Genomic DNA, 14,872 nt, shown 5'->3' with positions numbered 1-14,872 from the left:
CGAGTCCTGTCTCCGCCCCTCGGCCAATCAGAGCCGTAAGGAGGATGAGTGGCAGGCTCGGCGGCCAGTAACACCGCTCGGAGGGGACGGGGCTGGCCGCGGTCGCTCCGCCATGTTGTGTTCGTCGAGCCGTCTGACAGGGCTGCCCGGGGCTCCCGGGGAGCGCGGGATGGAGCCGCAGGTGAACCTCCGTGTCACCTGCCGGGGGGACACGCAGAGCTTCCTGGTGTCGGACTCGGCGCACACGACGTGGGCGGATGTGGAGGCCATGGTGAGCGCGGGGAGGGGGCTCGGGAGGCCCCGCCGCGGGGAACCGTCTCCCTGAGGAACCGTCTCCGTGAGGCGCCGGGACCTTTAGCGCCTCTGAGAGGGCCCAGCAGCTTCTTTTTCGCCTTCCAAAGAAGTGTTACCCGTTTCGGGGCCTGTTAGAAGTGTTTTATTTTTTCTCAGTTTCCCTTTTAGTGTTGACAGTAACTTTAACTCTGTTGTATACTTGGAGTGATGTGAAAAGTCTGTTTTGGGTAAAGCTCCTTGCGGGTCTCTTGTTTTAGTGTGTGAGCGGGTGAACTTAACTGTGTATTTTGCTCTTTTCCTGAGTTATGGATACTTGTTTTTGACACTGTACCCCTATAAAGTACAGTCTGCACCTTTTATTTTACTCATTCAAGTGGATATGGTGAAGTAACGCCCTGTAGTTGCTTATAGGGTGTTTTCCCGAACGTTTATCTTTGCTCTCTGGAGTACTGAGTCACTAACATACATTTCTGATTTCTTGCTTCCTGGTGCCTTGTGCTAGTTTGGATACAGTTAGTTTGTTAGTGGGCCATGCACACATAGTTACTTATGAAGGTTTGTATGTCGTGCGGTTGCTATATTGAAGAGGTTCGATTTTTTTGGTTTGGTTGCTTATTTCCAGTGCTACCTAGTGCAGAATCCTGTATTGCCTGAAGTTGAAATTGTGTAGTAAGGATTTCCTTGGTTATGATGAAAGTGTGGTGATATATCTATATATATGTAGATATATATATTATTTTTTTTCTATAGCAACTTCTGTTTTGTTTTTTCTTTTTTTAGCTTACCCTCAAATTGCACCTTAAGAAGTGGTGCCAGTATTTTACTTTCTCTCTTCCACTTCTTTCTTTAGCTAGTTCAGGCTTAAAATACTCAGTGGCAAGTAGACCCAGCAGCAATGTCTGGAGTGGTCAGAGTCCTGCTTGCATCAAAGCTGAAGCAAGTTGCTCTGTAAGCAGCGGTGTTGCCCTTCATCTTAAGTAGTCTGAGGTGTGTTTGCTCAAGGTGTGGTGTTCTACTAAAATAATGTTTCCCTAAGTAAGGTAAGTACCCCTGGGTGTCTCTGCACTGTGCTGTGTGAATTACTGTTTCAAGGTAGTATCAGTTAAACTGCTTCTTCCTTGTGTTTTGGTGTATTATTAAACACGTCTGGTGTTCATAAGGGGTTACCCGCTGTCTGGTTCTATCTTGAGTTTTAGGGGAGGAGTCTGTGGTAATAGACGGTGTAGATACAGACCCCAGTTCCTCCTTGATAACTTGAGTTGGTTCTCTTGCCGCACTCCCGAAATTAATTTGGGGTATGTCACTGAAGAACCTGCCTGTAGCACATCTGTTGCGGGATGTGTGCAGCTGCGTCACTGTGCTCTTGCGGTGCTAAGTCCCAGCCATCTGCTGTTGTCTAAGGCGGCTGTTCCGCTGAGTCCAGCCTAGCAGAATGCGTTCTGGTTAGTTTTTCAGAGAGAGTTTCCATCGAGAAAAATACAGCTTGTGTAGGTAAAGGATACAAACATGCGCATGAGCCTCAAAGGCTGTTATTCAGCACAGGGAAACAACCACCTTCATTTATGGTTCATTTGATGCTGTTTGTTCTGCCCTGTTAATGCAAACTACAAAGTAGCCGCTTGGCTTTATTCTCCTAATTCTAACGTCTAGAGTGGATTTATATGTTCAGATGTACAGCGTGTCACCCAGCGAGTAGCAGAATGAGTTACTTCGCTCTTTTTAGCACTGGAATTAATCCTTGTTTTCCAAAACACAAACAAGTTTGTGGGAAAAAAGGCTGCTCGCCTGCCTGAGCTGCTTTTTCTTGTAAAAGTCGGCATTCAGTGACTGTTGGCTTTAGCCTTTGTGGTGTTTACTGTGGCTGGGTTCGTTAACCCTGAGCTAGTCCTTTTGTAATGGAACGGCAATTGTTATTTATTTTGGAGTAAACATTAACTGGGGAAAGTGAAACATTAAAATAATTTTAAGTTTTTTCTGTTAATCACGGCAAGTTAGTGAAGGTGGGAGGCAAGTTGTTTTAACTCCAGAAGAGTGGATGTTGTAAAACAGTGTTTATTTCAACTGAGAGACTGAAGGGAGGGGCAGAAGGGTTAATATTTTTCCCTATTAATAACGGAAAACACCTGTAGAGTTGTCTCATTGTGGTTTTGTGTTCTTTTTCCCTTACAGGTTAAGGTTTCATTTGACCTGGACAACATTCAGATCAAATACATTGATGAGGATAATGATGAGGTAAAATACCACCCCAATTGCAACAGCTCTACCAATGTATGAGTGCTGTGAAACTTGCTGCCTCCTGATAATCTGTAGCGGGTCCTTCAGGAATGTCTGTTACGTAGATCAGAGAGGATGGTTTTGTCCCTCTGATAGGAATATATCTATTGGTCTTGTGTTTTCCCACCCTGTTAAACAGCCGGTGGTTCTCTGTGCTCTGAGGGAGGGATCTTTATGTTGAGGGACTTATTTTACATTTTATCAGAATAATGTCGCTGTGACTCTGTGTTTGCGGCCACGGTAAAGCCGTGTCGCTTCAATCTACGCTCCTTCCTCTGAAAAATGTAGGTCCCCTGCCATTAGCATATGTTTGCTTCTGTGATCTGGTGCTCTCAAATCCTCTGCTTGTTTTATGCAAATGCTGTAATCTCCAAGCAGATTACTGTCTCCGAAAACATTGATTACTTCTAGTTGTCCTTGTTGAGTAACTTCCTGCTCGGCATAACCTCACACACTCGTATTCTTTAGAGATTTGGAGTAGAATGGAGCTCTCAAATAAATTAAAGAAAGAACAGCTAAGTGTTTCATGTGGAGCATTAACAGCAGCTGGTTGCAGCCTCTGTGTACTTGTGTTGCAAACCCAGTAGTACCAGCACCAGCTTATTTCCAGTAGGTGAGACCACGCGTGTTCTGGGTGCTCATAGCTGCCAGAGACTTTGCTAATTGTGCAGATCTAATAAAGAACATGGTCTGCGCCAGAACATGCCAGCGCTGGTTAATGATTAGATATGGCAGCAATTCAGGTGGATGAGTGGTATTTTAGGAACTCTTGTTTAAAAGTACATTTACTCTGAAAGCGTGTTACTTTAAGAGAATCACAGCAATGTGTCGGTGGCTGTTACTCATGGGTATTTCTCTTTGCAGGTCTCTGTGAATAGCAAAGGTGAGCTGCTACTTTATTGAAGTGAAATCGGTGAAGACACCCCAACTGCTGTTCATCTTTTTGGACAAGCAATTGAGAATACTTGCCTTTTGATTTTTATGTATGGGTGGGCATCAAATTCTTCTCAAAGGAAGGAGTTTTTGATCTAATTGGGAATGACTAAATTAATGGGGTGTTTAGTACCTAGGCTATGAAGACATGTTTGCTTGTTGCTGTATATACAACTTCTTCCTTGGGTAGCACTGTTTTAAAAGAATTTACAGCAGGGGTGGAAGACACTCCTTGGTGGGAGGGTCCCGAAATGCTGTGCGCTAAACTTATATCTGTGTTTGAGATGGAAAATTCACATTTCTTTCCCTTTTTCTTCAGAGGAATATGAAGAAGCTCTGAAGGTAAATGTTCTCTTGGACTTTTTTCTATATATTAATTCTCCAACCTCTCCTGTGTTTTTACAGGATTTTGTGTGTTGGTTCTAGGTGGAGTAAACATGGTGTATTTATGTACTGTTTATTTAGATTGCAGTTAAACAAGGAAATCGTCTCCAGATGAATGTGTATGAAGAAAACTCTTCTCTGAAAGGAGCTTCTTGTTCTTCGCAACTACGTGAAAAAACTGTGGCAGAAAAGTTGACGCTTAAAGACGAGAAGAAACCCCTTTTGCACTATTCCACACTGGCCCGGGGGTTAGAGGAAGACTTAAAAAAGGAGGAGATGACAATTCAGGTAGGATGCAGAAGTAGGTTGTATATGCATTAAAACAAAACGCTTTCTAGACTGATCATCATCTTTACCCGCACATAAAAACTCTGAGCTCAGAAGCTGCTCTTCATGTTCAGCTACCAGCACCTGTTGAAACTTGCAAAATTGTTTGAATGTTTTCAAGAGGATATTTTGATGCTCTATTTAGAAATCCAGATTCTTTGATGTTGACCATTTTTAAGTATTTTGATAAACAGAGCAGTTGTTTTCCTGAAGCCCCGATTGCCACCTAGTTGTAATTTCTGGTTGACTTGATTTCTTTGGCTTTGGGTGTAATTACCCTCAAATGCAAATAAGGGAGAAATATTTCAGGGAAATGTCAGTGGCTTTCTTGTGTTGCTTTTCCACTGTTTTCTGAAGAACTTGATTTTGTTTTTTAAGGACACTTGAGGGGAGAGCTCTTGGAAAGCGGTTCATTTGTATTGAGGGGTTTTTGTTTTTGCAGCTTTGCATACTTTACATTTGTGACTTACTTTTGTGATGTGTGTGTTTCCCCAGCAAAAGTTAAATCCCACTAGAACAGGAAGAACAAGTGAAAGTCCTCCAGAGTGGTTTACTAGCTACTTGGAAACAGTAAGTCTATTTTCTGAAGCTCATAGAAGCTTCTGGGCACCAATAATGAGAGAGGATGTGAAATATGGTGTTGCTGTTGAGACTCTTGCTTGACCAGTTCCAGCAGGGTAATACTTAGCGTTTCCTGACATTCGAAGCATGGCATTTGATGACCTTGCTTTTCTTGATTGTTCAGTTTAAGAAAATACTTTCAGGATGCCAGTGAGTATAACCTAGAGATGAATAAGATGTGGGCGTTGACTTGTTTTGAACAGCAAATAAGCATGAATGGGATGCTAAGAATTAATGAGATAGTGAGTTCTTGAAAAGATACAGTGGTACACCAGTATATACATTTATCTTTAAGCTTTTTATTTCTAGCATCTCTCTTGCTTTGCCACCTCTTTATGCAAACTAAAGATGGGGGAACTTAATGGTTGTATTCCAAGCATCCCTGGGGGACAAAATCAGGACTTAATGATAGAGATTCCAGAGGGATTTTTTTGGGAGTTGTGAGAATTGTCTCAGAGATGAGTTTCCTTCCCTTTGTGCAAGGCTGTGAAAGAACTTTAACGTTGTAAATGTGCGTATATTTTTTTTAATTTGTGGTGTTAAAACCTATGGTATTTTCTGAAATACAAATCCTCTTTATGGAATATGATACTTGTTTAATTTTATCTGGCATGTGCTGGGGGGGATGGGAAGCGGATTCTGAGCTGCTTTGTGGCTTATGGATTAGGAGACTCGGGACAGTAATTCAGCTTCTGAACCTGCATAGGTGCATCTCACCATGACTACTTCCATTCTATTTTCCAGTTCAGGGAACAAGTCGTTAAAGAAACTGTTGAGAAACTGGAGCAGAAGCTGTATGAGAAGCTTGTTCAGCCCAATCAGCCTCCGGATTTTTCTGAGAGCTCAATTACAGCAGGACCTCCCACTTCAGAGAGCCAGTCGGGGACCAGCAACCAGTGCGACTGGCTGATCTCCTGCTGCAACTGCCAGGCCCAAATTGTTGGAGTTCGCTACCAGTGCAGGTAGAACATGATGAGAGATGGGAGCAAGGGAAACTGAACATGGTTAAACAGCCTCTTGCTAACTGTCCTGGTTCTCTACTTTGCAGCCTTTGTCCAGCCTACAATATCTGTGAACAGTGTGAAGCAGGAACATATGCACATGATCCTAATCATGTTTTATTGAAGCTGCGAAGACCTGTACCATGTGTTGCTGAAAATTACAGCCTTGCAGAGTTTTCACCTCGCCTCCCTGCTACTCTGGAGCAAGTTAGGTAAATGGCGACACTTGGCAGTCCAAGATTATTCTGATAGCAAAGTGGAAACTAGGTGGCTTATTCTCTCTGCAGGCTCCAGAAACAGATGGACAAAAGGTTTCTGAAGGCAGAAAAGCAAAGATTACGAGCGGAGAAGAAACAGCGGAAGGCAGAGGTCCGAGAGCTCAAAAAGCAGCTCAAATTGCACAGGAAGATTCATCTCTGGAACTCTGTCCATGTATTGGAAACTAGTGGCTCACCTGCCCTGAAATCTGAGAGTCTCCAACCAAATACCTTCCTGTAAGAAATGTTGGTAACTGATAAATAGATAAATCAAGTGAAAACCTTAGTTCTGTAATTATTATAAAATTCTTCCAAACAAGCCAATCTTGTGTTGATGTGTTTTCTCTTTTCCTAAAGAAAAGAAAGCAAACTGTTATGTGGCCTTTAGACTCAAGGTTAAAACAGTAACTAAAATGTTAGAATTTTGAAACACGTCTAGAGAGAAAAGAATAAAACAAACTAAATGGACTGCTGTATTTTTAGCCAGTGAAACAGCAGCGGAGTTATTTCCTCAGTTTTGGTGGTGTATTTAATGTATTTTTGTTTGCTTCCTCCCCCTGAATCCCAGGACTCCTCCTCAACCCTTCCAAGCAATTGTCCCAACACTCAGCGCGGTGTTTGTGGATGAGAATTTGCCGGATGGGACTCGCTTGCAACCAGGGACCAAGTTTATCAAACACTGGCGAATGAAAAATACTGGCAATGTGGAATGGAGCTCAGACACAAAGGTATCTTCCCTTTGCTGTTACTTCTACACACTAAAATGGTCCTGGAAGATATTTGCATGTATTAGGAATTGACAGAGAATTTATGAAGGTTTTACCACCCACAGTTGGCAGAGAAGCTTGTGAAGTTAACTTTTGTCTTTTGCCGTGTATTTCAGCTGAAACTCATGTGGGGCAATCTGACCTTGGCGTCTTCTGAAAAGAAAGATGTGTTAGTGCCGTCCCTTCCAGCAGGACAAGTAGGAACTGTTTCAGTGGAGTTTGTAGCTCCTAATATAGAAGGAACTTACACATCCCACTGGAGACTGTCGCACCGAGGGGAGCAGTTTGGGCCCAGGATCTGGTGCAGTATTGTTGTGGATCCCTCCCCAGCTCCTGACTCTTTTGAAAGCAATTGGAAGGATTCTGACTCCTGTCAGAAGGATAAAGCTTCCAGCACCAAAGAGGCAAGTAACTCATGTGGTATTTGAGGCAGTTCTGAGTTGTTGGATCTTGTCCTTTTGGTTTATAAACAACATTCAGGCTTTACATTTCAGGTAAGTGTTTTATTTGCTGCCTGCCTAAGTGCCTTCTGGGACGTTGGTTTTTTGCTTTTGCAGGATGCTTCCGTAAAGACAGAAGCAGGTGCTCAGTTGATGGGTGAAATAATGGAACAGGCTGAAATACCTCTGCCAACTATTCCTTTAAAGATCAAAAATCTGCCAAGCGAGAGAGAATTTTATATCCCGTCTGTCGATCTCCTCACAGCACAGGTAAGGTGCCAAAATTCAGGTGGAGATGAACTGCTTTTGTGTATGTAGATATCCATAAGAATGAGAAGCTCTAAAATAGCCACTATATTTTCAGGAAGAGTATATTGAGTTTTATATAGCAGAAATATTTTATCGAGTTAGTATCAGGGACTATCACTGTATGTGCAGGACAGACTAAGATTCTCAATGAAGAGTCGCAGGGTTGGGTTATTCTCTGGCCCCTAACAAGGGAGTACTTAACTTTGCCTCTTGCTGCCCTGATTTGTGTACCATAATCTGTGACATGGATATACGTTATGGGAAAACCAGCCTCCGAGTAACTAACAAAGAGGAACAGACTTATTTGGAAGTTAATAGGATCTGATGCTGGGAAGTACAGCGTAAATACTCCGTTTTGGGGTTTCTGATGTAAACTGTCATGTTTCTTTCTGTAGGATTTGCTGTCCTTTGAGCTGCTGGACATCAATATTGTGCAGGAATTGGAGCGGGTGCCACACAATACTCCTGTTGGTAAGGTTCTTATGTTCTGTGTGCTGTCATGGGCATTCCAAGCTAGCAGTTTATCCAAAGAAAAGCTGAACTTATTTGTGCAAAAAGCTTAATGCTCTTCAGGGCAGAGTGTCAAGGAAGGAGCCAGGAGAGCTGCGTGGTTAAACAGGAACTGCTGGGGATGCTCAAGTGGAAGAGGAGAGTTTCTAGACCATGGCAGGAGGGGCTGGCCGCTTGGGAGAATATCAGGCTGTTGTCAGAGGGTGTAGGAGGCAACTAGGAAAGCTCAGGCCTCCTTAGGATTGAACCTGGCGAGAGGGGTCAAGGACAACAGGAAGAGCTTTTTCCAATATGTGGCAGATCAAACTAACAGCAGAGGCAATGTAGGCCACTGATGAACGAGGTGGGTGCCCTGGTGACAGAAGATGCAGAGAAGGCAGTTTCCCAAGTCTTGGGAAACGGGAGAGGTGCCTGAGGACTGGAGGACAGCAAATGGCACTCCAGTCTTCAGAAAGGGCAGGAAGGAGGACCCGGGGAACTCCAGACCGGTCAGCCTCACCTCCATCCTGGGAAACTGATGGAATAACTTCTCCTTGGTGCCATCTCAAGGCACATCAGGGATAAGAGAGTCATTAGGGGCAGTCAACGTGGCTTCACCAAGGGGAAGTCGTGCTTGGCCAACCTCATTGACTGTTATGAGGACATACCAAGATGGATGGATGATGGCAGAGCGGTGGACGTGATCTACCTTGGCTTGAGTGAGGCATTTGACACAGAACTTCTCAGAAGGTTGTCTTCTGGAGGAAGGAAGCTTCCTGTTCCTTTAGCGTCATATCTTTGCTCCTTTGTTTTTCAGACATGACTCCATGCATGTCCCCTCTGCCACACGATGGCCCCTGGCTGGAGAAGCCTGGCTTAGGTCAGATACAGGAGGAGAGTGAGGGGAGTGGATTTAAACCCGTCTCTGGTAAGCCGTATTCACGGGGAGCGTGGGGTGGGAGGAGGAGGATATTGTTGCTTCTGTGCAGTCGTCGGTCTCGATGTCTAAAAGCAGTTCTAACTCCTCTCTTTCCCTTCGGTGGAAAAACAAACAATTGTTTTGCTCCAACGCTGCTTTTTGATTGTAGAAGTTGGAGCTTAATATATGTAGAATTCAGAAATACAAGTGTTTCTTGATTTGTCTGACTACTGGAATTGTTGGGAGAAATAACAATTTGCTCTTTATAGACTGGACTGTACTCAGGCACTCCAGGTGTGGCCCCCATGCTTCTCAATCATTTTCACATTCAACTAGAACTGAATTCCAAAGTCTTTAAATTTTTAAAAAGAATTAACACAGTCAGTGTTAGCCTTAGCTAACCTAAAAAATTCTTCTTATATTTCCTCGTGGTAGCGTTCAAGTAATCAGGTATGCTTCCCTTTCAAAGGAGTGACGGAAACCTGCTTTCCTGCAGATCCTTCCGCGGTCAAAGGGAAAGCTGAACATCTGTTAACCCAGGAGGAAGGCGAAGAAGACATGAGTGGGACTCAGTTTGTCTGTGAAACCGTCATTCGCTCTCTAACCCTGGATGCTGCACCCGACCATAAGCCCCCCCAAAAAAAGAAAATCCTCCAGAGTAAGTACTGGCTGTGGCTGCTGTCTGTGCTTTTACTCTTTTACAGCCAGACATTGGCCACAAATTACCCTGCGCTGTCGGTGGTGACACCGCTTTAATTGTGTTTTCCTGATTCTTTTATTAGACTCTCTGCAAACACTGCAGGACACCTTCAGTTGCAACATGCTGAATGAAGCATCTCCTCGGATCAAAACTGATTCCGCTTCTAAAAAGGAAGCAGAGGTTCATCAGTCAGAGGCAATGCCGGAAGATGACTGTGGTGAGTAAAATAGGTTTGAATTTAAGATAAAGCTATAAAAAGGGCTACCAAAAAATTGTGTAAAACTTGACGTAGTTTCAAGTCAGTGCTTTGAACTTCCTGATGCGTGTAATTGGGAGCTGAAAACTACTGTTGAAGTTCTCCATGATCTCTTATTCCTGTTTTAAATATTAATATCAACAACATATTTGCATGGGCTTAACAGTAAGATCAGTTCTTCTTTTGCACTATACCTCTACCCTCAACAGACAAGGTGGTGCCATTAATAGCAGCATCAAAGGTTTATGTTGGTTTGGAATTCTTGCCTTTCATTTTTGGTACAATCCTGTCTTTGCTGTTATCCATAGAAAATGGACAATTGTTAATACTTCACTTTTATTTTATCCTGTTAGGGAACCTTCCCCTGTCTGGTGGGAGAGCAAACCCCTCTGGCGATACTGGCAATTCTGACGAAGAGGAAGATGACGATAAAGATGATGTTCAAAGTCAAGGCTCTTCTGCTTCCTCAGAGGATTATATCATTATTCTCCCCGAGTGCTTCGACACCAGTCGCCCTTTGGGGGAGTCTTTGTATAGTTCGGCCCTTTCTCAGCCCAGTTTGGAAAAGACAGGAGAACCTGAAACAGGAGCAGAGGATCCAGAAGGAGGGAGCCAGCCGCAGGTCTGCAGTGTCAGTGAGATTCTGACGACTTCCCAAACGCTGGCTGTGGTGCCCCTGACCCCGGAGGTTGTGGACACCTCACCCCAGACACAAAGGTAACGCCTGCTGCCCAAGAACAGAACGGTGCCGTGTTGCTGTGGAGTCTGCAGGGTCTTGTGCTTCAGTTCAGTGTCTGAACAGAAATTGTTGCAGCGAGTGTTTTATCACTGTCTAGTGTGAGCGTTCTAAATCCTGCAACTTTTTATAAAGCCTGTACTTGATGAGTGTGAGAGAGGTAAAGAAGGGAGCATGTGAAGCTTCTCCTTTTGTCTGTCCAACCTTGACTTCCCTACACATGTACATGTAAAATGAATGTAGTAAAAGTCACTTTTTTGCCTTATGTTCTCAGGAATCTTGCATCTCTTCAGAATGATCTCTTCCAAGAACCAGACATGCCGCTGTCGGAGAACATCTCTTCCATTCCTCAGAATCAAATAAGAGAAGGTATTGACAGTGCCTAACAAAGGGCACATCCACATCACCTATTCCTTATGCCTAGTATTGGATTAGATGTCTTGTTATTCTTGAGTAGAGCAGAAATCTACCAAGTAATGATTTTTTTTCTCCTGAAATTCTTTGGATTGTTCTGACTGCAGTCAGAACCCTGTCTACCCGCTTTGTGTCTGGATAACGAGGCTTGAAAGTATTAGTTTTGGACTGAATGCCTCTCCGTTCCATTTGTGTGCATGTTGCATGTCCTCGGCTTCTCATTAACTGGACATTTTGATACGATTTTTTTCTTCCTGTTCCAGAACCCAGTGGTGAAGACGGTCATGGGCCAGGAGCTTCTGGATTCACGGCTAGTAAACAGAACGGCCCAGAATACCCGAGGTAATGAAGCTGGGACTTCTATTTTAAACTAAGAACTGCTAAATTAGGCACCTAGGAAACAACACTGGCTTAGATTTCACGTGGTCAGTAGCTTGGGAGAAAGGCCTCCCTTATTAAAGGAAACATGGTTTTTTTCCTCTAAAATCTCAGGACTCTTAGAATAGGGATTTTGTAAGTTAGCTACAAAGTTAAGCATCTTAAGATACTGAAAACTGGAGGAATGATAAAAGATTGAGCAGAATATTAAGTGACTTAAGAACTGGTGGAAAACAAGTGGAAGCTACTCTGGCCTGAATGGATGTGTCACAGTGTGCCGCTTTCATATAGAGATTCGTTCTTCTGAGTGTGAATACTTAATTCTTTACAAAAATGGCCATGTTATGGAAAACAATCTCGTGTAATTTAGCGTAAAACCACATTTTAATATATCAAGAAGGAAGGAATGGATAGCTCAGTTCCTGAAGAGCAGTGATTCCTTTGGATCGGAGGTTGTTCTCTCCAACAAGAACTAAGTCTCAGTTGACACATAACGCAGACAGATTCCCTTTCTAGGGAAACAAAGACTTGGCTTTGCTGACCCTGAAGTAATTCCTGACTGCTTTGCAGGTACCCCCAAGGAAGCAGCATCGCAGGAGAAATAGTTAAAGGAGCTTTGTCTGTTGCTGCTTCTGCCTACAAAGCATTATTTGCTGGACCACCCATTCTAGAACAGGTAAATGTCGCTCCTGAGCGCTCTGGGAGTTTCATAGAAGGCCAGACTTAAAATTATAGATTTATTTTTTAATAAATGTTATCGATATTCTGTGTAGGAATTCATGCGACAGTAAAGTGTTAATTTGATAGCATCCCTTTGAAATATGCTGCTGTCCCAGCAGATGGGGAAATCCATACCATGGGGATGGAGTTACATCTCCTATAGTGCCACGTGAGAGTAGTAATTCCCCTGTGTAAGTGAACAGTGGAGGTGAATATCAACAACTTAATTGTGAACAGAAAGGGCCTCTGTGCCTTAATTACATCCCAGCGTAATGCAGGCTGCTGCTTCAAATGGCAAAACCAAATCATGGTCTTTTAGCTTATGTCAATTCTGTTTAATTTGCAGCAGCCCGCGGCTCCCGAGGAGCACACTGCGGCCCTGCTGTCCAGCCTGTGCGAGATGGGCTTCTGCGACAGGCACCTGAACCTGCGGCTGCTCAAGAAACACAACAATAACATGGTGCAAGTGGTAACCGAGTTGCTTCAGATCAGTAACGGCGACCAGTACAGCCGATACTGAACCTTCCTGGCGGAGGAGGAATCCTCTGCGCGGAGTAAACTCTCATTAAACACTACAACAGTAGCAGGCTGCTCCTCGGCTGCTTTCTGTTCGGAGGTGTGACTAAAACTTTGGCTTTTCTTTGAGCTTTTGACTTGTTTTCTTCTCATGGAAATGTCACACAGTGCTCGTCACAGCATCTGATGAACTGGAGACCAGAATTGCAGCTGTTATTTGGACCTCATAGTTAAACGAGTAGCCTTGAGGTCTCTGACTTCATACTGAGTCCTTTTATCAGGGAACCCTGTAGAGATGCTTCAAACTTCCACCAGGATGGGAACTTTTCCTTCTATTGTGTGTTCGTTTTCTTTCTCTTTTTTAGGCAGCTGGAAACCTGTTTTGTTGACTTCTAACAAGCTTTGGAATAGGAACCAATGTAAAATGCTGCTGTAAAACGTAGTCTTGCCTAATTTACAAGAAATGCCCACAACTCACAACTGTTCTTCCGACAGGACTTAGTAGTTGGTTTGTCCAGTGCATGGTGGTCGCATAACAAATTGAAACCTTACAAATGATTCTTAGAAGAACAAAGTTGCTCAGACACAAAAGCCATTGTGAACCACCAAACAGTTTTGGAAAAGTCTGGAGTGAAACTGCTGTTCAGCTGATGAATAGCAGGAAAGTTGTGGTTTCTTGAAGCAGAATGAAGCCAGGAAGTGAGTTTACCAGCAGCAGTTGAACCATTTCTAGTAATATCAGTGCAAAACATCTTTAACAGGAAGATATAGCCTACATAAAATATGTTGTTAATGGAGCGTAAGGGTAGGAGAAGCCTTTCTAAGACTCTTTACAGACTCTTTGTGAAAATGTTACGTTTGACTGTTGTTTTTTCAGTGTAGTGCAAACCCCTTGTTCTGGTGATAGCACAGAGAATTGAAGCGTGTGTACAAACACACCTGAACTGGAGTAAAATTCTGGTACCGTTCATGAACAGGAAGAGTGGTTGAGGTAGAGCTTGTGTGAGTTCACAGGTGGAGAAATGCATTGACTTAAGCAGCTTTAAGCGTAGAATCTCCTGTGATGCTTCTGGCTGCTGTTTCCATCGACACATCCGCAGGATTCATTTGTCTCACAAAATTCCATATTGAATTTGGGAATCTAAGAATTCCCTTCTAAAACGCGCCAAGAGAGATCTGATTCTGAAGAGTCACACGGAATGCTGCTGTGCAGTGGTGAATCCATTGGTCCCTCAGGTGACAGCAGCCTTGGCCACTTTCTTACCTTCGAGCAAACTTTCTTCCTTGCTGCAGCAAAAGACCATTGATCTAAAGTATTTTATTACTGCTGCTTCAAACCAGGTGTTCCTGTTCCGTCGCCGCGTAGCTGAGCAGCAGCAGGATTGTGACTGAGCAGGTGACCAGGAGTAGTAATTTTTTAAAGAACTACATAAATACCCTTAGAGATAAGATACCATTAAAATAAGAGGAAAAAAAAAATGTATCATAGCAGTTTTGTTCTAAACCTATTTTTATAGATTGTGGAAGATATACTCTTAAATGTTTATTTTGAAATACAGTAGAGCTATTTTGCGGTGTTTCCCATCTCTGTGCACCAGTACAGCTGTGCTGTGGACCAGCTCAAGATCTTTCTGTAACTTGGATCTGCTTGGTTTCTTTTTTCTCACTGTTTGGAGAACCTTTGGGCTCCTGCCTGCTGTAGAAGGAGGAAAGCACGTGGGTGACGTGCTGGTATCTGCTTTGCCCTGGAACGCCCAGCAGGACACACGTTCTTTCTGTTTCTACTTAGTATGTTGATGTGTTCTATCAATTAACAAAACACTAAACCATTGGGGGTTGAACACTTCATCGCAGATTGAGATGTGAAGTGTGCGATGCATTTTCTTTTTTCTATAGGTTACTTTTTACTAGGGTTTAGATAACGTATGCTCAGGCTTCCGGTCTGTTTCCGTTGGCTTTGTATATTTTGTTAATGGCCGCATGGTATAATTTATAATATATTAGAGCACAGCTGTGACTCTGTATCTGATTTAGGGCGAGCACTTTAACGGCACCTGGTATAAGGAGGCACCTTTTGCTCCCTCGTCACAATAAAGCTCTTGATCCCCTGGTTGTCCCTCGGGTTGTCCCTTGGGCT

General features: G+C 43.4%; 2 protein-coding genes across 6 annotated transcripts in view; both read left to right on the top strand.

Moving 5' to 3' along the window:
• Positions 1-51: 51 nt before the first annotated feature.
• Positions 52-14,845, top strand: NBR1 (NBR1 autophagy cargo receptor). Of its 4 annotated transcripts, none has more exons than XM_021281034.2 (21): positions 52-271; positions 2,464-2,526; positions 3,433-3,451; positions 3,821-3,843; positions 3,967-4,173; positions 4,708-4,782; positions 5,578-5,795; positions 5,882-6,046; positions 6,122-6,328; positions 6,660-6,819; positions 6,975-7,262; positions 7,416-7,568; positions 8,003-8,078; positions 8,914-9,024; positions 9,512-9,673; positions 9,798-9,932; positions 10,325-10,688; positions 10,982-11,076; positions 11,385-11,463; positions 12,070-12,175; positions 12,569-14,845. In XM_021281034.2, the coding sequence occupies exons 1-21, from the start codon at positions 113-115 to the stop codon at positions 12,737-12,739; spliced, it is 3,036 nt and encodes a 1,011-aa protein (XP_021136709.2). In that variant the 5' UTR covers positions 52-112; the 3' UTR covers positions 12,740-14,845. The 4 variants fall into 4 exon arrangements, with proteins under 4 accessions (XP_021136709.2, XP_021136708.2, XP_005513630.3 ...); XM_021281033.2 differs by having other exon boundaries at positions 9,485-9,673; XM_005513573.3 differs by having other exon boundaries at positions 9,485-9,673; positions 12,566-14,845.
• The window catches only part of DHX8 (DEAH-box helicase 8), a 30,377-nt gene continuing 23,263 nt past the window's right edge, over positions 7,759-14,872 (top strand). For both annotated transcript variants that reach the window (XM_065039160.1, XM_065039161.1), the window contains exon 1: positions 7,759-7,774. The gene's annotated coding sequence lies outside the window, so the exon portion shown is untranslated. The remainder of the gene's footprint in view (positions 7,775-14,872) is intronic.

Source organism: Columba livia, chromosome 23, assembly GCF_036013475.1.
Source record: "Columba livia isolate bColLiv1 breed racing homer chromosome 23, bColLiv1.pat.W.v2, whole genome shotgun sequence".
NCBI classification, from domain to species: Eukaryota; Metazoa; Chordata; class Aves; order Columbiformes; family Columbidae; genus Columba; species Columba livia.
The sequence above is the reverse complement of the archived record's forward strand: the minus strand, read 5'-3'. Positions and strand labels throughout refer to the sequence as shown.

Bases quoted from the DNA above. Each gene is read 5' to 3' on its own strand.
- NBR1 (XM_005513573.3), top strand. From the start codon at position 113: ATGTTGTGTTCGTCGAGCCGTCTGACAGGGCTGCCCGGGGCTCCCGGG. The intron at 6,820-6,974 runs GTATCTTCCCTT...CGTGTATTTCAG, and splicing joins AATGGAGCTCAGACACAAAG to CTGAAACTCATGTGGGGCAA. The intron at 8,079-8,913 runs GTAAGGTTCTTA...TTTGTTTTTCAG, and splicing joins GCCACACAATACTCCTGTTG to ACATGACTCCATGCATGTCC.